We start from the raw sequence: 18,126 nt of genomic DNA, 5'->3' as shown, positions 1-18,126 counted from the left end.
ACAGAACACAATCAGACCTGACACACTATTCCACTCCCCGCATGCGTAGAGTTCTGCAGTAACCTCTCTTGTTGTTCTGATTGGTTGGCTCCTACAAGCTGTGATTGGAAAATATGTTTGGTATTTCCGCCCTTCCTTTTCTGCCATTGGCCGTATGATTAATCGCAATATTTGATTGGCTTAGGTGAAGGGATTGGTTAGTGGAAACCGGAAGAGCCCGGCAGGTGAAAGATGGCCGGTGTTTGGTCGCTGTTAGTGTGTGCGGTGCTGGTGTTCGGGGCAGGCGGGGCGGAGAGTGTGAAGGCCGGAGATTCCTTTCAGGAGGAGCTACTGCTCACCCCCCTCCGCTCCGGAGATATCGCTGCCACCTTCCAGTTCAGAACCCGCCTGGACTCCGACCTGAGGAGGGAGAGAGGTGAGAGACACCGGAGAGCACTGAGCTCATCACCACCGTACTGTACAATACTGACCTCCCTCTACTGTACAGTACTGACCCCCTCCCCCCACCGTACTGTACACTGACCTCCTCCCCCCCGTACTGTACACTGACCTCCTCCCTGTACTGTACACTGACCTCCCCCCCGTACTGTACACTGACCTCCCCCCCCTGTACTGTACACTGACCTCCTCCCCACCGTACTGTACACTGACCTCCTCCCTGTACTGTACACTGACCTCCTCCCCACCGTACTGTACACTGACCCCATCCCCCGTACTGTACACTGACCTCCCTCCCCCCCCACCGTACTGTACACTGACCTCCTCCCCCCCGTACTGTACACTGACCTCCTCCCTGTACTGTACACTGACCTCCTCCCCACCGTACTGTACACTGACCTCCTCCCCCGTACTGTACACTGACCTCCCCCCGTACTGTACACTGACCTCCCCCCCGTACTGTACACTGACCTCCTCCCCCGTACTGTACACTGACCTCCCCCCCGTACTGTACACTGACCTCCTCCCCACCGTACTGTACACTGACCTCCTCCCCCGTACTGTACACTGACCTCCCCCCGTACTGTACACTGACCTCCTCCCCCGTACTGTACACTGACCTCCCCCCCGTACTGTACACTGACCTCCCTCTCCCCCTACTGTACAATACTGACCTCCCCCTACTGTACACTGACCCCATCCCCCGTACTGTACACTGACCTCCCTCCCCCACCACCGTACTGTACACTGACCTCCCCCCGTACTGTACACTGACCTCCCCCCCGTACTGTACACTGACCTCCCCCCCCGTACTGTACACTGACCTCCCCCCCGTACTGTACACTGACCTCCTCCCCCCCGTACTGTACACTGACCTCCTCCCCCCCGTACTGTACACTGACCTCCTCCCCCCGTACTGTACACTGACCTCCTCCCCCCGTACTGTACACTGACCTCCTCCCCCCGTACTGTACACTGACCTCCTCCCCCCCCGTACTGTACACTGACCTCCTCCCCCCCCGTACTGTACACTGACCTCCTCCCCCCCCGTACTGTACACTGACCTCCTCCCCCCCCGTACTGTACACTGACCTCCTCCCCCCCCGTACTGTACACTGACCTCCTCCCCCCCCGTACTGTACACTGACCTCCTCCCCCCCCGTACTGTACACTGACCTCCCCCCCCCCGTACTGTACACTGACCTCCCCCCCGTACTGTACACTGACCTCCCCCCCGTACTGTACACTGACCTCCCCCCCGTACTGTACACTGACCTCCCCCCGTACTGTACACTGACCTCCCCCCCGTACTGTACACTGACCTCCTCCCCCCCCCGTACTGTACACTGACCTCCCCCCCGTACTGTACACTGACCTCCTCCCCCCCCGTACTGTACACTGACCTCCTCCCCCCCCGTACTGTACACTGACCTCCTCCCCCCCCCGTACTGTACACTGACCTCCTCCCCCCCCCGTACTGTACACTGACCTCCTCCCCCCCCGTACTGTACACTGACCTCCTCCCCCCCCCCGTACTGTACACTGACCTCCTCCCCCCCCCCCCGTACTGTACACTGACCTCCTCCCCCCCCCCGTACTGTACACTGACCTCCCCCCCGTACTGTACACTGACCTCCCCCCCGTACTGTACACTGACCTCCCCCCCGTACTGTACACTGACCTCCCCCCCGTACTGTACACTGACCTCCCCCCCGTACTGTACACTGACCTCCCCCCCGTACTGTACACTGACCTCCCCCCCGTACTGTACACTGACCTCCCCCCCGTACTGTACACTGACCTCCCCCCCCGTACTGTACACTGACCTCCCCCCCGTACTGTACACTGACCTCCCCCCCGTACTGTACACTGACCTCCTCCGTACTGTACACTGACCTCCTCCGTACTGTACACTGACCTCCCCCGTACTGTACACTGACCTCCCCCCCCCTGTACTGTACACTGACCTCCCCCCCCCTGTACTGTACACTGACCTCCCCCCCCTGTACTGTACACTGACCTCCCCCCCCTGTACTGTACACTGACCTCCCCCCCCTGTACTGTACACTGACCTCCCCCCCTGTACTGTACACTGACCTCCCCCCCTGTACTGTACACTGACCTCCCCTCCGTACTGTACACTGACCTCCCCCCCCTGTACTGTACACTGACCTCCCCCCCCTGTACTGTACACTGACCTCCCCCCCCCCGTACTGTACACTGACCTCCCCCCCCGTACTGTACACTGACCTCCCCCCCCGTACTGTACACTGACCTCCCCCCCCCGTACTGTACACTGACCTCCCCCCCCTGTACTGTACACTGACCTCCCCCCCCCCCCCCCCCGTGCTGTACACTGACCTCCCCCCCCCCCCGTGCTGTACACTGACCTCCCCTCCCCCCGTGCTGTACACTGACCTCCCCTCCCCCCGTGCTGTACACTGACCTCCCCTCCCCCCGTGCTGTACACTGACCTCCCCTCCCCCCGTGCTGTACACTGACCTCCCCTCCCCCCGTGCTGTACACTGACCTCCCCTCCCCCCGTGCTGTACACTGACCTCCCCTCCCCCCGTGCTGTACACTGACCTCCCTCCCCCCGTGCTGTACACTGACCTCCCTCCCCCCGTGCTGTACACTGACCTCCCTCCCCCGTACTGTACACTGACCTCCCCCCCCCGTACTGTACACTGACCTCCCCCCCCCGTACTGTACACTGACCTCCCCCCCCCCCCCCCGTGCTGTACACTGACCTCCCCCCCCCCCCCGTGCTGTACACTGACCTCCCCTCCCCCCGTGCTGTACACTGACCTCCCCTCCCCCCGTGCTGTACACTGACCTCCCCTCCCCCCGTGCTGTACACTGACCTCCCCTCCCCCCGTGCTGTACACTGACCTCCCCTCCCCCCGTGCTGTACACTGACCTCCCTCCCCCCGTGCTGTACACTGACCTCCCTCCCCCCGTGCTGTACACTGACCTCCCTCCCCCCGTGCTGTACACTGACCTCCCTCCCCCCGTGCTGTACACTGACCTCCCTCCCCCCGTGCTGTACACTGACCTCCCTCCCCCCGTGCTGTACACTGACCTCCCTCCCCCCGTGCTGTACACTGACCTCCCTCCCCCCGTGCTGTACACTGACCTCCCCCCCCCCCGTGCTGTACACTGACCTCCCCCCCCCCGTACTGTACCCTGACCCTCCCGTACTGTATACTGACCTCACCACCATACTGTATACTGACCTCACCACCGTACACTGACCCCCCCCCCCCCCCCCAACGCCGTACACTGACCTGGAAGCATAGTTCGGGATTTTTCCCAGAAAAGGTGCCAGTCCCAAATACAGCCTGCTGACAACATCATGGCTGTATTTCCCCTTTTTTTACCGGGTAGTAGGATCTTCTCACTCCAACCTCCAGACACTTGTGAGGTCTGGAGGTTGGAGTGAGAAGATCCTACTACTCGGTAAAAAAAAAAAAAAGGGGGGGTATCCCCTCCCCCCTTCCATTGGAGCCATAAAGACCACGCTGCAATAAGGCCCATTACCCCTGCAGGGGTATATACCTCCGGTGAGTGCGGGAGTAATAGGAGGGGTGCACCTGTGTGTTATTGCCCATCACTCACCCCACTCCCTTAAAAAAAGCACTGCAAGCACCTTACTTTCACCCGAACAATTTTTGGCGAACAACCATTTCTATACTGGTTCCTTATTCACGGACTCACTCAGCAATATAATAGAGTTTTGGACTGTTTTCAGTTTGTTCACAGCACGAGCACTTTTTAGGATTGCTTGTATTTATTATTGTGAATGCACTGTGCTTATATATTTATAGCTTATGTTATATGAGGCACGATTTTACATTTATACTTATATTTGATCTTTTTGACACTATATTTACGCACATTCCACTATACCACTTTAAAGACACCCCCACTAATTTATTTATTAATTTTGATACCTTTATGATATTTTATTAATTTGCACCTTTTGCACACATTCCAATCGTATTCACTGTAATCGTATGGTTTATTTAAATGTTTTTCTCTGTCGCTCATTGACAGACGTAGTCTTCTTGATTCACAAGAACTGGGTTATGTTGTCTCCGCAGGAGTAGGACTAGGCAGAAAAGAAAAAACGTTCTGGCTCCACCTTAGGGGCAGTCCCAGAGGGTATATCCTCCCTCTCTCTGCTACAAGGCATCAGTTTTTTTCTGTCTAGTCAGGAGTAAGGACCTAAGTTCCTTGCTGGGATCTCTGGTCCTGGCAAGATTTTTTTTTTAGAAAAAATTTTTAGGTAGTTTTTTCTCCAGTGTTTTTTCCTGTGAGATCTTCAAGCAAATACGCCGGACTGGGCGACACCAGTGGTCACCCCAGCCGGCCTACGAGCGTGCGCAGACCATTGCATTGCGCTTGGTCGGCCGCGACACATTCAAGTAAGTATGCGGGGCCGGGCGACGGGCTGGATGTTGAGATCCAGTGGTCACCCCGGTTTCTGCCTACGAGCGCGTGCAGACCAGAGCTCCACGCTGGGTCGGCCGCGACGGAGTCCCATTGGAGGGACTGACCTTGCGAGTTAAGTCTCGCTTGGACGCCAGGAACCAGAGAGTCCAGGCGTCCGGAGTGGTCCACAAACCCCCACCCCGGTGGAGAGGGTATTGTGAAGAGAGGGTGCCTGTCGGTTCGGTATGGTGAGTAAACGTTCCCTTTTTTCCTCGTTATGAGGCAGTATGAATTATGGGCCCCTCCATATATGGTCAGTATATATCTGACACTAAAAGTCCCCCTTGTAAATACAGTATGTGTTTGGTGGGAAGTGGACTTGGTTTGAGAGCTAACACTCTACCCAGCAGACTGTAGTATTACAGCAGACATAGGAGGTATAATCCTACCTTAATTGTAGTGTAACTCCTGCAGATCGATAAAACCGCCATTTAGCAGAGATGCAGGTGGATGTGCTGGGAAAAACGATTTCGGCAGTCCGCCGCCATTTTGCCGTAGACCGGGTGCATGAATGTCCTCAGGTCACGCCGGCCGCCATGTTTTTGGAGTCTATTGTCTCCTGTATGGGGGCGGCCATATTTGATGAGCCCAGCTACCTCGTGGAGAGCTGGGAACGCCGGAAGGCGTACACAGGGGGCGGAGCCACGTCCTTCTACCCGGGAAAACTAACACAGCTCTTTCCAGTCTGTAAAAGACAGACGCTGACTGCAGTTGGTTGGAAACTTCTCTGCATCGGGTGGTGAGCCTTGAGGGTCCCTCTCTCTCTCTGTGGGGATCGAGAAGCAGGTACTCTGAGGGGCGCTATTGCGCTAGGGGGATACACATAAAAAAAAAAAAAAAAAGTTTTTGTTTTTTCTGGCAAAGGTGTCCTGAATTAACATGGACCCTGCCACTCATGTATCTCCACCGGATCCCCTCGAGGTGTCTGCAGGATCCTCCAGCACCCCACTGACGGTTGAATCATTGTCGGCTATTATGGAAACTTTTGTGTCCCGGGTGGAAGTGGCTTGTCAGGGACAGGGCGCAAGAAAGCGACCCCCGCCTAACCCCTTATTATCTGAAACTTCGGATTCAGAATCTGAGCCTATTTCTGCAGTTGCAGGTACTTCATCTGAGATTGGAGTCTCGGGTCCTGTCTCTTCAGACAGCGAGGAGGATGTTTCGGCATCAGCCATAGCCCGAGAGGAAGCGTTGGTAAACGCACTCATTCTATCTGTTCAAAGAAACCTTAAGATTACAGGGTATTCCGTCGGAAATAGCTGAAACTGAAATCCCCTTTGGGACTAAAAAACGCATCAAAGTAGCGAAGGTTTTTCCATTGCCCAAATGTTTTGGCAATCCAATCAAAGAAGAATGGAGTCTGCCAAAACGCACTTCTGCTATTTCTAAACGCATTAACAGGCGTTATCCGTTTGAGGAAACCCTCATTAAGAAATGGACAGAACCACCTGTGGTGGATTCACCTATTGCTAGATTGAATAAAGCCACGGTTATTTCTTTAGAAGACGCCCCATCTTTTAAAGATCCAGTGGATCGCAAGATATAAGCTATGTCTCGCACCATGTTTTCCTTGATTGGATCAGCTTTCAGACCAATAATTGCTATTGGACTGGTTTTGCAGACTGTAACTGAATGGACCAAGTGGTTGCGCCGGGACTTAGAAGAGGTCCCCCAGGCGGTATCAGATTTGTTGGAACAAATCATACAGGGGTTACAGTTTGTGTGTGATGCGGCGTTAGACGCCACTCCATTATTGGCGCGAGCATCAGTTTCAGCAGTGGTTCTCAGGTGTACACTGTGGCTAAAAGGTTGGTTAGCCGACCAAGGTTCCAAAAAAGCATTGGCTAATATCCCCTTTTTAGGAGAGCGTCTATTTGGAGCCAACTTAGATGAGATCATTAAGGATCTCACGGGAGGAAAGAGCACCTTTTTACCGCAAAATGTTAAAGGTAAAGGACCTCGTCAAAGACGAGGGCCTTCTTTCTCTGCTCACAAAAAGATTTTTCGTCCCGCGGGTGAAAAAATTAAGTCCTCCAAAGCTCCTTCAGGAGGCTTCAGGGGACGTTGGTCGGGCAAGCAAAAGCCCGCCCCCTCCAGACCTGAAGATAAATCGTCCAAAGCCTGAAGGTGCGCCCCCACCCATAACTGGGGTGGGGGGACGTCTTCGCCGGTTCCCGGATCCATGGCTTTCCAAGTGGGTTTGCGAAGTCATAAGGTCAGGGTACAAGATCGAGTTTCGATCTCTCCCACCGGCGCGATTCTTCCCTTCCAATATCCGACTATCCCCGGATCGTCGAAGATCTGCGGAAAGCAGTCACGGATTTACTACAACAAGGAGTGGTAGTCCACGTTCCTTGGACAGAACGTTTTCAGGGGTTTTATGCAAACCTATTTACAATACCCAGGAAAGAGGGCAAAGTGCGTCCAATTCTGGACTTAAGGGCACTCAATTCCTTTCTCAACATAAGAAAATTCAAGATGGAATCCATTCGCACAGTAGCAGCCTTCCTGCATCCAGGGGATGTCCTAGCGTCCATAGACATCAAGGACGCCTATCTTCACATTCCCATTTTCGCAGGACATCAGCGGTTTCTACGCTTTTCCGTAGAAGAGAACCACTATCAGTTTGTGGCGTTACCTTTCGGTCTCGCCACGGCTCCTCGGGTCTTCACAAAGGTGTTGGCCCCAATGTTGGCACTACTGCGCCAAAGAGGCATATCGATTCTAGGTTACCTAGACGATCTCCTGCTTCATGCAGAGTCTCCTCAGACCCTGCTACAAAACATAGAAATTACTATAATTTCTTTACAGGAATTCGGGTGGCTGGTGAACCAGCAAAAGTCATTTCTGGTTCCCACCCAGAGGCTCGAATATCTGGGTCTAATTCTAGACACAGTCAGGACAAGAGTTTTCCTTCCGGTAGGGAAACTCCGGAAGATTCAATCAGCAGTCCAGTTGTTACTATCCAACAGCTGGTCTTCTCTTCGAACTTGCATGAGGGTTCTGGGGTTGATGGTGGCTTCCTTCGAAGCAGTCCCATTTGCCCAGTCCCATACCCGAATTCTTCAGCAACAGATTCTTCTCAGATGGAATCGGAATCCGGAATCCCTGGACAATCGGATCCGATTGAGCAAACAGACCAGAGAGTCTCTGGTCTGGTGGCTTCGGTCTCCGATGCTCAGCCAGGGAAAGTCATTTCTGCCAATATATTGGACGATAGTGACCACGGATGCCAGCCTATCCGGATGGGGAGGAATTCTCGGTCAGTTATCTGTCCAGGGACTTTGGTCCCCGGAAGAATCCAGGTTGCCGATAAATGTATTGGAACTGAGAGCGATCAGACTTTCTCTGATTCACTGGACCGAGCAGCTCCAGGGGAGCCCAGTTCGGATCCAGTCGGACAACGCCACGGCCGTGGCTTATGTCAATCACCAGGGGGGCACCAAGAGTGTCCGAGCGGCCAAGGAAGTGGCTTGCATTCTTCGCTGGGCGGAACGATTTGTTCCAGCGATCTCTGCGGTGTTCATTCCGGGGGTGGAAAATTGGCAGGCAGATTATCTCAGCCGTCAGACTCTGGATCAGGGGGAATGGTCCCTCCATCCAGAAGTTTTCCACCAGTTGTGCCTACGTTGGGGCACCCCGGATGTGGATCTGTTGGCATCACGATTCAACAGAAAAGTACAGAGATTCGTAGCTCGCTCCCGCGATCCTCTAGCAGAGACCGCAGACGCACTGATCGCCCCGTGGGGGCAATACCAGCTAATGTATGCCTTCCCTCCTCTCGGGTTACTGCCAAGACTTCTTCGCAGGATAGAGGAGGAAGGAATTCCAGTAATCCTGGTAGCTCCGGACTGGCCTCGCCGAGCGTGGTACGCCGACTTGGTCAGACTGGTGGCGGATGTCCCGTGGAGACTTCCTCTCAAGGAGGACCTACTGTCTCAGGGACCGATCTTCCATCCTGCTTTACGATCGCTGGCTTTAACGGCCTGGCTATTGAGACCCAGGTGCTGAAGGACAAGGGTTTGTCAGCTTCAGTTATTCCTACTCTAGTTAAAGCAAGGAAAGCGACTTCCAGAAAGATTTATCATCGCACATGGAAGTCCTACATTGCATGGTGTGAACCTCTGGGGTTCCGTCCACGGTCTTATTCGGTTAGTCGAATATTAGCTTTTCTGCAACAAGGGGTTGAGCAGAAACTGGCCTTGAGTACTATCAAGGGTCAGGTCTCAGCCTTAGCTATCTTCTTTCAGAAGCCTTTGGCTACTCATTCCTTGGTGCGGAATTTCATCCAGGGGGTGCGACATCTGGCTCCGCCAGTGCGCACGCCGTTACCACCCTGGGATCTTAATTTAGTATTCTCGGTTCTTCAGAAACCTCCCTTTGAAGATATTAGGGAGATTCCTCTACCTACGTTGTCCCAGAAGGTGGCCTTCTTGGTGGCTATCACTTCTGCACGCAGGGTGTCAGAACTGGCCGCATTATCTTGTTGTTCCCCATATCTGGTGGTTCATAGAGATAAGGTGGTTCTTCGTCCAAATCCATCCTTCCTACCAAAAGTGGTTTCAGAATTTCATCTGAATGAAGAAATTGTATTACCTTCCCTGTGTCCTAAGCCCAGTCATCCTCGGGAGTTTGCTTTACACTCCTTGGATGTGGTCCGGGCGATCAGGGTATACTTGAAAACGACAGACTCGTTTCGCAAGACAGATTCACTTTTTGTGGTCCCGGATGGACCCAAAAAGGGTTTGCCTGCATCTGCCGCGACTATTTCCAAATGGATCAGACAGACGGTGGTACAGGCTTATTCTATTAAGGGTCGGGAGCCCCCGTTCCCTGTTAAGGCGCACTCCACTCGGGCACTTAGTGCGTCATGGGCCTTTCGCCATCAGGCGTCAGTGGTCCAGGTGTGCAAGGCGGCTACCTGGTCGTCGGTGCATACCTTTACAAAACATTATAAAGTTGATGTAATGGCATCGTCTGATGCCTCGTTTGGCCGCAAGGTTTTGCAGGCCGCCATTTGAGGAGACCAGTGGTCTACCTCGAGGGTTTTTTTCCGTTGGAATTTTTATTTGAGTCTCATTCTTTGTTTATAATGAGCCTTTAAAACTTCTAGTTTGGCACCGGTTGGGCCTTCTAGATTGGATTTTGATTTCTGTCAATCCCACCCCTCATTTGTGGCACTGCTTCTGGATGTCCCAGTTCTTGTGAATCAAGAAGACTACGTCTGTCAATGAGCGACAGAGAAAATCGGATTTTTGTAAGATCTTACCGTAAAATCCTTTTCTCTTAGCTCATTGACAGACGTAGTACCCGCCCCTCTATCATTGAGTTGGGTTGGGTTAAATTCTCTGTTGCTGCTTTGTGACAGAACTGATGCCTTGTAGCAGAGAGAGGGAGGATATACCCTCTGGGACTGCCCCTAGGGTGGAGGCAGAATGTTTTTTCTTTTCTGCCTAGTCCTACTCCTGCGGAGACAACATAACCCAGTTCTTGTGAATCAAGAAGACTACGTCTGTCAATGAGCTAAGAGAAAAGGATTTTACGGTAAGATCTTACAAAAATCCGATTTTTTTTTTTTTTTTTTTGCTAAGTATTCTATTCTATTGGATTCTATTATTGACTTTTTATTACCTCCCTTTCTATTTCCCAGTTTCTCACTACAGATTATTTCCCAAAGTTTTGGGTCAAGTGATCTCCAAATACTCCATCCAAGAGCTGCACCTGTCCTTCACTCAGGGGTTCTGGCGCACAAGATCCTGGGGTCAGCCTCTTCTGCAGGCCCCCGCCGGGGCTGAGCTCTGGGTTTGGTTCCAGGACACCGTCAAGGAGTAAGTAATTTTTCCTGTATCAGAAAGGGCAGCTTTATTGGTGTTAATCTGGTTTATACTGCTCCATAGTGATATTTTGTGGCATGCCTCACCCAACACATGACTGAATTTTAGGTTCAATGACATGGGACTGCTGCTCAAGGTCACTGTCACTTTGTCTCCCATCATCTCATCCTGTCAAATATCCTACATTTTGTTTTCAGTTTAAGATCGGCAAAATGTTTTTTAAAATGAAACCAGGCAGGGTTCAGGAGTGTGTGACACAGTGGGAGGGTGCTAACACCCGGGGTGCAGGGTTTAGGAGTGTTACTCAGTGGGAGGGTGCTAACACCCGGGGTGCAGGGTTTAGGAGTGTTACTCAGTGGGGGGATGCAGGGTCCTCGAGAGCGCTGACACCCAGGGTTCAGGGTCTAGGAGTGTGTTACACAGAGTGGGAAGGTTCAGGAGTTCGCTAAGCACCGGATGCAGAGTTCAGGTGTTCACTTATGTATAGAATGCAAAGTTCAGGAGTGTGTTACACAGTGGGAGGGTGCTAACACCCGTGGTGCAGGGTTTAGGAGTGTTACTCAGGGGTGGGGGGTGCAGGGTCCTGGAGAGCGCTGACACCCAGGGTTCAGGGTTTAGGAGTGTGTTACACACTGGGAGGGTTCTGGAGTGCATCACGCATAGGGTGAAGGGTTCAGGAGCGCATCTGCCTCCCCCATCACATCTCACTATTGCACAATTGTGTTCTATTAAAAAGTACAGTTCCTCTGCCATTGTGTTTTTTTTTTTTTTTTTCCCAATTCCCTGTGTTTATTCAACACTCTCTGTGAATGAATGATGCAGCTTCCAATTTGCAATAGCTGGGTAGAGAAGAACCCTCAAATTCTGTAAGGGGTATGTTTTAAAGGTGGGTTTGGGGGGGGGGGGGGGGGGGCGGTTGCATGCTGACCATGTTTGATTTTACAACCTGAATATAGGTGTAACATAAACATGGTTAGAACGGTAGAACTAGTATTTTGGGGTATGGAAAGGTTCCAACTCCCCCCCCCCCCCATGTCAAGTTTTACTTATCTCTGTGCTCCATTAGAGAGAGATTGCTTTTTCTTCCTGTTCTGGGGACAACCTTTTATCATACAGGAAGTGCGGGAAAAACTTCAGCAGGGAAAGAAACAATTTAAAGCTGAAGGGTTCTATTCCACACACACACACACACACTTAAAGTGATGCTAAAATTTGATTTTTGTTTAATAAACAGGTTCTAATAGTATTGCCCAGGAAGATCACTTGTTTCCTCTCCTGGCAGTCCCCGCCAGGGCAATACGCTCCTTCTTAGTTTGGGTATCTCCTGTAGAAAGCTGGGAGCTAAGGAAGGGACCTGTATATGTGAGCTCCCATTGGGTCTTGAGCTGGGCTGGGAACTGTGTGCATTTGTAGACTCACACAGCATCACTAAGCCTCACCCCTGCTCCGCTCCTCAGATTAGTTTGACTGAGGGCAGTAGGAATCTGTCTTCCCTTCCCTCAGTTTCTACTGTAAAAGCAGGAAGTGAGGGGAGTGCTTTCTTGGCCAAAAGACGGCACTGGAGCGTTGACATGGAACCAGGTAAATGTTTGACAGAGGAGGGGTAGGACAGGTAGTGGGTTTTTTTTTTTTTTTTTATCCTAATACACAGAATGCATTAAGGAAAAAAAAAAAAATTTAGACTTTAGAACTATAACTTAAAAAAATGCATTTTTGCTTCTATTTGTTGGTTGCTGTTGGAGAGCTTCCTAACTTTCTCTAGGGTTTTCTCCAGAACAGGAAGTGAAGATAAATCTCTCTAAAGCCTCGTACACACGCAACGATTTTCCACCGACCGGTCGTCCGTCTTTTGTCCAGAGTTGTGTTTTGTTGGTTGGAATGTGCTCTAGACTGCACACAAATTTTCTCACCCGACAAAATTCTACTTCAGAAGTGATGTCATGTGTTGGGTTGCTTTCTTTGTGTTCTTTCTTCTCTGAGCATGCCCAGTCTTGCTCATAAGATTTTTCCCTGTCGAAATCTGTACTGACTGCACGAAAATCGGACGTGTTTTGACGGGAGGACAAAAATTTTATAGCCTGCGCACCAGATTTTTTTTGGCTGAAAAGTCGAAGTTGTTGTCGGAAGCATCATACTAACAAGCTGAAAATCGGCAGATCGGTTGTCGGACGAAAATTCCCTGCCGAATTTCGATGCGTGTGTACGGGGCTTAACAGCGTCCCAGGTAGCAGTAAAACTGACTACTAAATCTCTTCCCATCCTATCCAGATCTAAAGTTTTTTTTTTTTTTTGGTATAGATTCATTTTAATGATGTACACATATCATCTACGGGTTTCAGTAGTTGTTTGACTGAACGCTACTTGGCTCCTTTATGTGTATGATAAAGGTAGGGTTGCTCCGATTGTTTTTTTCGGTGACTACCGATACTTTCGGTCAAGTACTCGCTGATACTGAGTACCAATACTTTGTGGACCGCCAATCCAGTGGGGAAAATAATTATTTGATCCCCTGCAGATTTTGTAAGTTTGCCTGCTTACAAAGAAATGAAGGGTTGATAATTTTTATCATAGATGTATTTTGAAATGATAGAGACAACCAAAAATCCAAAAAAAACACATGATGCAAATGTTATAAATTAAGTTGCAGTTCAGTAAGTATTTGATCCCCCAAGCAAAACATAACTTAGTACTTGGTGGAGAAACCCTTGTTGGCAAGCACAGAGGTAAGAAATTTCTTGTAGTTGGTGACCAGGTTTGCACACATCTCAGGAGGGATTTTGGTCCACTCTTCTTCACAGATCTTCTCTAAATCCTTAAAGGAGTTGTAAAGTCAGAAGGTGCACTCAAAGGCCACATGTAGATTCTTAGGCCACATGGAAAAAAGGTGTTTTGGTCAGATGAGACTAAAACTAAAATATTTGGCCTCCACACCAAACGATATGTCTGGCAGAAATCCAATACTGCTCACCATCCACATAACACCATTCCTACAGTAAAACATGGAGGTGGGAATACCATGTTATGGGGGTGTTTCTCTGCAGCAGGGACTGAAACAATTGTCAGGACAGAAGGAAAATTGATGGGTCAAAATACCATCAAATTCTTAAGAAAAATCTTCTGCCCTCTGCCAGAAAGTTATCAATGGGACGAAGGTTTACCTTCCAACGTGACAATGACTAAAAACCCAGCAAAAATGACCACACGGGTTGAAGGAGTAAAAGGTGAATGTCCTTGCATGGCCTAGTCAGAGCTCGGACTTAAGGCTACTTTCACATCTTGGCGTTGCTATTTACAGGCGTTTTTTCAGGTGTTTTTATGGGCGTTTTTTTTCAGGTGTTTTTAGGTTGACAAGTGACCAATGGAAAAAAAATAAAAACGCCTGTAATCTGCCCAAAAAGAAGCTCATGTACTTTTTTGAGCGTTGGGGGTTTTTCTTAAATCGTCAAAACGCTCAGATGTGAACAGGGGCCATTGAAATGAATAGGATTTGTCTTTTTGGGCGTTTTTTGAGCTGGCCCTAGAGCAGAAAAATGCCCCAAAACACCTACATGTGAACTTAACCTCATTGAAAATCTGTGGAATGACTTGAAGACTGCAGTCCACAAATGGTCACCATCAAATTTAACTGAACTTGAGCAGTTCTGCAAAGAAGAGTGGGCAAATATTGCAAAGTCTAGATGTGTAAAGTTGGGGGGGGGGGGGGGTTTTGGTGCCTTAGGCCAATAGGGTGGGACTTTGTGGGCAAGTGATGATATACACAAATATATAAAAGAAAATTGGATTTATTCCATTAAACATATAGTATACAATAGTGAAGACTGTGCTTGGGTTGAGAGCCCAAGAGTGAGAAAAAGGTAGAAAAGAGATTCAAGGGAATCTGTGACACATGTGGGTATCGTGACATAGGTGTGGATGTTGTCTCTGTTTCCTGTAGGTATTCCAGGAAATGGTGGGTCACAGAGTTCATCCAGATTTTTGACGCGTTTCGGCTATTGTAAAAGCCTTTTTCAAAGATTTGTCACCCAGTATAGATTTTGCCTTTTGTTTCTGCAACCTTTTTTCTGTGTCCTTGTGTAACTGCAACAGGAACCGTGGTAAATGCGGCAGTTGGTACTGCACACGTTTGCAGTGATGTATCGGTTGCCAGGAGTATTTAGAGCTGATTGGTTGTTTGCCAGGTATTCAGTAAAAAAAGGGGGGTTTTCCAGAGCGCTGCAGTCTCTGTCTGTCCTGTTCCCTCTCCTCGAATTTTACAATAGCCGAAACGCGTCAGCAATCTGGATGAACTCTGTGACCCACCATTTCCTGGAATACCTACAGGAAACATAGAGACAACATCCACACCTATGTCACGCTACCCACATGTGTCACAGATTCCCTTGAATCTCTTTTCTACCCTTTTCTCACTCTTGGGCTCTCAACCCAAGCACAGTCTTCACTATTTATATGTATACATGTATACTATATATTTAATGGAATAAATCCAATTTTCTTTTATATATTTATGTATATCATCACTTGCCCACAAAGTCCCACCCTATTGGCCTGAGGCACCAAAAACCCCCCTTTCTACGTATATAAGGACTGAGGCAAAACCTACTACAAACCTCCTCGAGATCAAACCCCCCCCCCCCCAGATGTGTAAAGTTAGTAGAGACATTTCCTAACAGACTAAAGACTGTAAAACGAAAGGTGGTTCAACAAAATACTGACACAAGGGGGTGATCATTTTTCCAGTGCTTTTTTTTTTTTTCTGGTCTGATGGTTTTCTATCTTTTACTTGGATGATATAAGATGCACTGTGTAAATACAGCTGGATAAAACATAAGCTGTGTCTCTCTTAATTTCAGGCTGCAAAGCAACAAAATGTGATTATTTTATAGAGGGGTGATTCTTTTCTATACCCACTGTATCTGCAGTGAATGGGTTTTGTCAGCTTAAGTCAGGAGGTATGTTGCAAGATCCCCAGTTTAAAATAAAGGGAGAAAAAAATATATATATTTTTTTTCCTACCACATCTCTAAGAAATGGTATTCGCTTTATATTTCTGTTCTTGGGTTTTCATATACATTGAGCGTGCTGCTTCTTCAATTTTTTGCAGTGTCGATAAAAACTGGAAGGAACTGACTAACATCTTGTCGGGGATTTTCTGTGCATCGCTAAACTTCATCGACTCGACTAACACCGTGACTCCAACTGCATCTTTCAAGCCCCTGGGATTAGCCAACGGTTGGTGTACAAGTCCTTTCCATTTACACCTCCCCATTTCTATCCATTATTTCTTACTGAAGATTTCTTTTTATTTATTTTTTTGTTTCACAACATAAATCAATTATTTAAAGCCTATTACAAATTTGTTAGTGGAAGAATGTTTTTGATGCACAAGGGCAAAGAAAGGTGATTTGAAGAAAAAATGATTCTGCTCTTTTGCTCCAAACTTGCTGTTAGTAAGAGAGGAAATTTTCGCTTTCTGCAGCCACCCGGGAGTGGGGGCAGCAGTTGTCTTTCATGCAGACCTAATGCTTTTTAGTTACATGCCCTGTGCAAAGCCAAATAATGAAGATGGAGGAATAAAGATTAACTCCAGGTGCAAATTTATTTAAAGCGGAGTTCCAGGCTAAAACAAAAATTTAAGCTAAAAATACCCCCGGGACAGTCAGGGCTAGTGCATTTAAGCAACGATAGCCTCTGAACTGTCCCCTGTTTCACTTACCTGTAAGAAGAAATACTTACCTTGAAAATGTATTGTCCAGCGCTGCCATCTCAGGTGTGGCCTCTCGGTGACGTCGGAGTCCCAGAATGCCCTGCTCGTCACTTCCGGTGCAGGGGAGTGGGTACCTGGTTTTCACAGGTACCGTTTCCGCTACTTCCAGTCAAATTGCCATGGCGGTCTGAGCAGATGTTGCCGCCCCCCCCCCCCCACCACACCCTCTTTTCCCTGAAGCCTTCTGGGACATGCCACATGTCCCAGAAAGCTGTGGGACCAATGAAACAGCACAATGCAGTGAGCATCCAAGTGTGAAGCTGCATACAGTCCCAGTCGGCTGCCCAGTTAGTATGCCGGTGACAGGGACCGACCCATGGTGAAGAAACCAGCCGGGTGAGGACAACCTGGGGCGGGTGAGTGTCCTATTATTAAAAGTCAGCAGCTACAGTTTTAATTTTTGAACTTTAGACCGGACAACCACTTTAACAACACCACTAACACAGCTCGCAAAAGCAATGCATTTTCCCCGCACTGGATCACATGACACAAAAGTACCATGCAGTCTGGGTGCAGTGTGTTTTCAAAAGTAGTGCATGTACTACTTTTGGTGCAGTGCGATTTTAAACCCATTCAAAATGAATGGGATGAAATCGCTACACACAGGACTGCGTGTGAATCACAAAGGAACGCACAGTGCATTTCTGGGCAATTCCTATGTGGGCATGGTGTGAACTGACTCTTAGGCCGGATCAAGTTCATTTATGCCCTTGACCACCTGCAAACAGCTTGAAGTAGGTAACATAAAAAAAAAAAAAATAATAATAAGTTGGGATTGTTGATACAGTTCGTTGTTCCCTACAGTGACAGATCACCACCTGCTGCGTTACGCCACTCTACCCAGAGAAATAGTATGCACAGAGAATCTCACCCCATGGAAGAAGCTGCTGCCTTGTGGCTCCAAGGTACTGTGTCAGTCTTACTATTGCTCTTTGTAGTCTGATCTAGGACCCTCTTTTCATTTCTTCTTTTATCTATACAGGTGGGCCTGGCCTCCCTATTGGAGGCAGAACGTCTGTATTACAGCAGCTACCACTCCCAGTCGGTACACATCCGGCCAATTTGTAGGGTAAGAGATGTACTTCAAGGTGATCCTTCTGTTTTTAGCCTAAAGCCCCGTACACATGTACTGATCGTCGGCGAACGATCGGCCGTCTTTTGTCCCCGGGCTGTCGGTGTCTGTTGAAAAGTGCAAAGACAGCACATGAATTTTGTCCGCCGACTGCAGAAGTGATGTCATGTGATGGTTAACTTTCCGTGTGTTTTTCCTTTTCTGAGCATGCCCAGTCTTGCAAATCTGCGGTCTGTCGGCCGAATTCTGTACTGACTGGCGAACAATCGGCCGTTCTGGTGTCGGCATACAAAAATTTTAATGCTTGCATGACAGATTCTTGTCGGCAGAATGTGCGCTGACGGCTGTCGGGGGCATCATACTAACAAGCGTACAATCGGCAGATCGGTCGTTGGCCGAAACTTTTCGGCCGACGATCGGTACGTGTGTACGGGCCTTAAGACAGCGCCATCTTGGCTTCTGTTTAGATCTATAGTTGCCATGGTACTGCACATGTGATCAGTTGCCTGCACATGTGATCACCA

The 18,126-nt window shown here is 49.4% G+C and overlaps 1 protein-coding gene across 1 annotated transcript in view; it reads left to right on the top strand.

Moving 5' to 3' along the window:
* Positions 1 to 208: 208 nt before the first annotated feature.
* PIGT (phosphatidylinositol glycan anchor biosynthesis class T) overlaps positions 209 to 18,126 on the top strand; it is a gene marked incomplete at its 3' end in the record, with an annotated part of 38,724 nt that continues 20,806 nt past the window's right edge. Inside the window, exons 1-5 of the mRNA XM_082272327.1 lie at positions 209 to 415; positions 10,583 to 10,760; positions 15,868 to 15,995; positions 17,335 to 17,435; positions 17,513 to 17,599. Of these exons, the coding sequence (XP_082128453.1) occupies positions 232 to 415; positions 10,583 to 10,760; positions 15,868 to 15,995; positions 17,335 to 17,435; positions 17,513 to 17,599 (678 nt within the window). The 5' untranslated portion in view covers positions 209 to 231. The remainder of the gene's footprint in view (positions 416 to 10,582; positions 10,761 to 15,867; positions 15,996 to 17,334; positions 17,436 to 17,512; positions 17,600 to 18,126) is intronic.

Source organism: Pelophylax lessonae, assembly GCF_965119305.1.
Source record: "Pelophylax lessonae genome assembly, chromosome: 11".
NCBI classification, from domain to species: domain Eukaryota; kingdom Metazoa; phylum Chordata; class Amphibia; order Anura; family Ranidae; genus Pelophylax; species Pelophylax lessonae.
The sequence above is the reverse complement of the archived record's forward strand: the minus strand, read 5'-3'. Positions and strand labels throughout refer to the sequence as shown.